We start from the raw sequence: 1,797 nt of genomic DNA on the forward strand, positions 1-1,797 counted from the left end.
TTTCTTTAAACTTTTATTTCATTCTAAATCTTCTACATTATGCATGTATTCTCTTTATAATCATTTTTAAAAGTGAGAATACTTTGTAAAGTATTTCATCTCCCTCTACTCTCAAGGAAAAACCACTAGCAAGACTTAATATACACATTTTTATGTTGGATTGAAATTTTATTTGATAATGAATCATTCCCTTTAATCTACTCTTCTAGATTACTGATCTCTCATTACCCAACTATCTGATGGCATCTTCGGTTGGACTGCTTCCTACCCAGCTTCTGAATTCTTACTTGGGTACCACTCTGCGGACAATGGAAGATGTCATTGCAGAACAGAGTGTTAGTGGATATTTTGTTTTTTGTTTACAGGTGAGTTTAAGGCTAAGGGTTTTCTCTCTTTTTTCTTTTTTTTCTTTTTGTATCGCATTGCTGATTTAACAAATTTCATTGAAAATAATTTAAGAGGGTTTTTCCTTTTCAGATTTTTTTTTGTTCTCTTAGAACTAATTTCATATTTTGACATTAAATTTTTTAAATTGTGTGGATATATGGAAGTGTGTAGAACTGAACTGATACTTATTGAAAGCTCTCTTAAAGAGGCAAACAAAGGAATGATAAAAACAGAGTTATTTTTGCAGTGATTTATTTTCAAAGTCATCACAAATCAAATACTTTATTTTGACTTTGTGTAAAGTGTTTCTGAAAGTAATTTCCGTGAAATTGGGTGGAGTTGGGCTTTCAATCTTATACTTTATCTTCAAATTATTGAAATTCTTCTATTTGTATTTTTTAGAGTATTAATTGTATTGGCAATGTAAATTTCTTTCTAGTACAGTTTGCTGTAGAACAAAAAATTTGTTTTAAAAAGTATTGCCTTATAAAAAATGAAGTTTTCCATTACAAATCCAAATATGACTTGTGTGTGCAAATTGTAATATAGTTTAGGGCACATAAAATTCCAAGTACGAGGTTGATAAAAGAGAAAAATACTGCCATGTTAGGGAAATTTATTCAGGGCCTTTAAATTGCAAACATAAAGAGTTAAAAATTCATTTGTGATATATTTTATTCCTGAGATTTATCAAAATAGAAAATCACCATAATTTTTGATGAGTTAGTAAGATGATGATGATAGCTAACCTTTATTCCATGCTTATATATGCCACATATTTAAGCTCATTTAGTCCCTACCAAAACCCTAGGAGGTACAGACTTATTATCTTGAGCCAATTGTGTAGATCACTTTTTAACTCTGTGTTCAGTGACGTCAGTCACATTGGTCTCTTGAAATTGGCCATGGCAGGAATATTTATACCATGGGAAATGATGAATGCTGTAAATCATGCCTCCTACCTCTGATCCCCAGGAGCTAGTTTACCAAGATGTCATTAGATAGTAATTTGTTTAAAGTTGCAGCTGTAAGGGGAAGAGCCAGGATTTGAACCACGGTGATTGGTTCTAGAGATCATGCTCATAACCAATAGAATACAGTCAGCCTTCTATATCCACCGGTTCCGCATTTGCAAATTCAACCAGCCCCAGATAGAAAATATTAAAGCAAACTCAAAACAATAAAAAAATAACAATATGACAATAAAAAACTGTACAAATAAAAGAATATAACTATTTACATAGCATTTACATTGTATTGGGTATTATAAGTAATCTAGAAATGATTTAATGTATATGAGAGGATATGTGAAGGTTATATGCAAATACTACACCATTTTATGTAAAGGACTTGAGTATCTGCAGATTTTGGTATCCAGGGGGTTCCTGGAACCAATACCTCATGAATACC

General features: G+C 31.4%; 1 protein-coding gene across 2 annotated transcripts in view; it reads left to right on the forward strand.

The window, feature by feature from the left end:
• The window catches only part of TMEM64 (transmembrane protein 64), a 25,975-nt gene that overhangs the window by 17,194 nt on the left and 6,984 nt on the right, over positions 1-1,797 (forward strand). Inside the window, exon 2 of one of the 2 annotated variants that reach the window (XM_012643585.1) lies at positions 210-365. The exons of the other annotated variant lie outside the window; for it this stretch is intronic. Coding sequence (XP_012499039.1) covers positions 210-365 — 156 coding nt within the window. The remainder of the gene's footprint in view (positions 1-209; positions 366-1,797) is intronic. 2 annotated transcript variants of the gene reach the window in all.

This window comes from Propithecus coquereli, unplaced genomic scaffold (genome assembly GCF_000956105.1).
Source record: "Propithecus coquereli isolate 6110/MARCELLA unplaced genomic scaffold, Pcoq_1.0 Scaffold2, whole genome shotgun sequence".
NCBI lineage: Eukaryota > Metazoa > Chordata > Mammalia > Primates > Indriidae > Propithecus > Propithecus coquereli.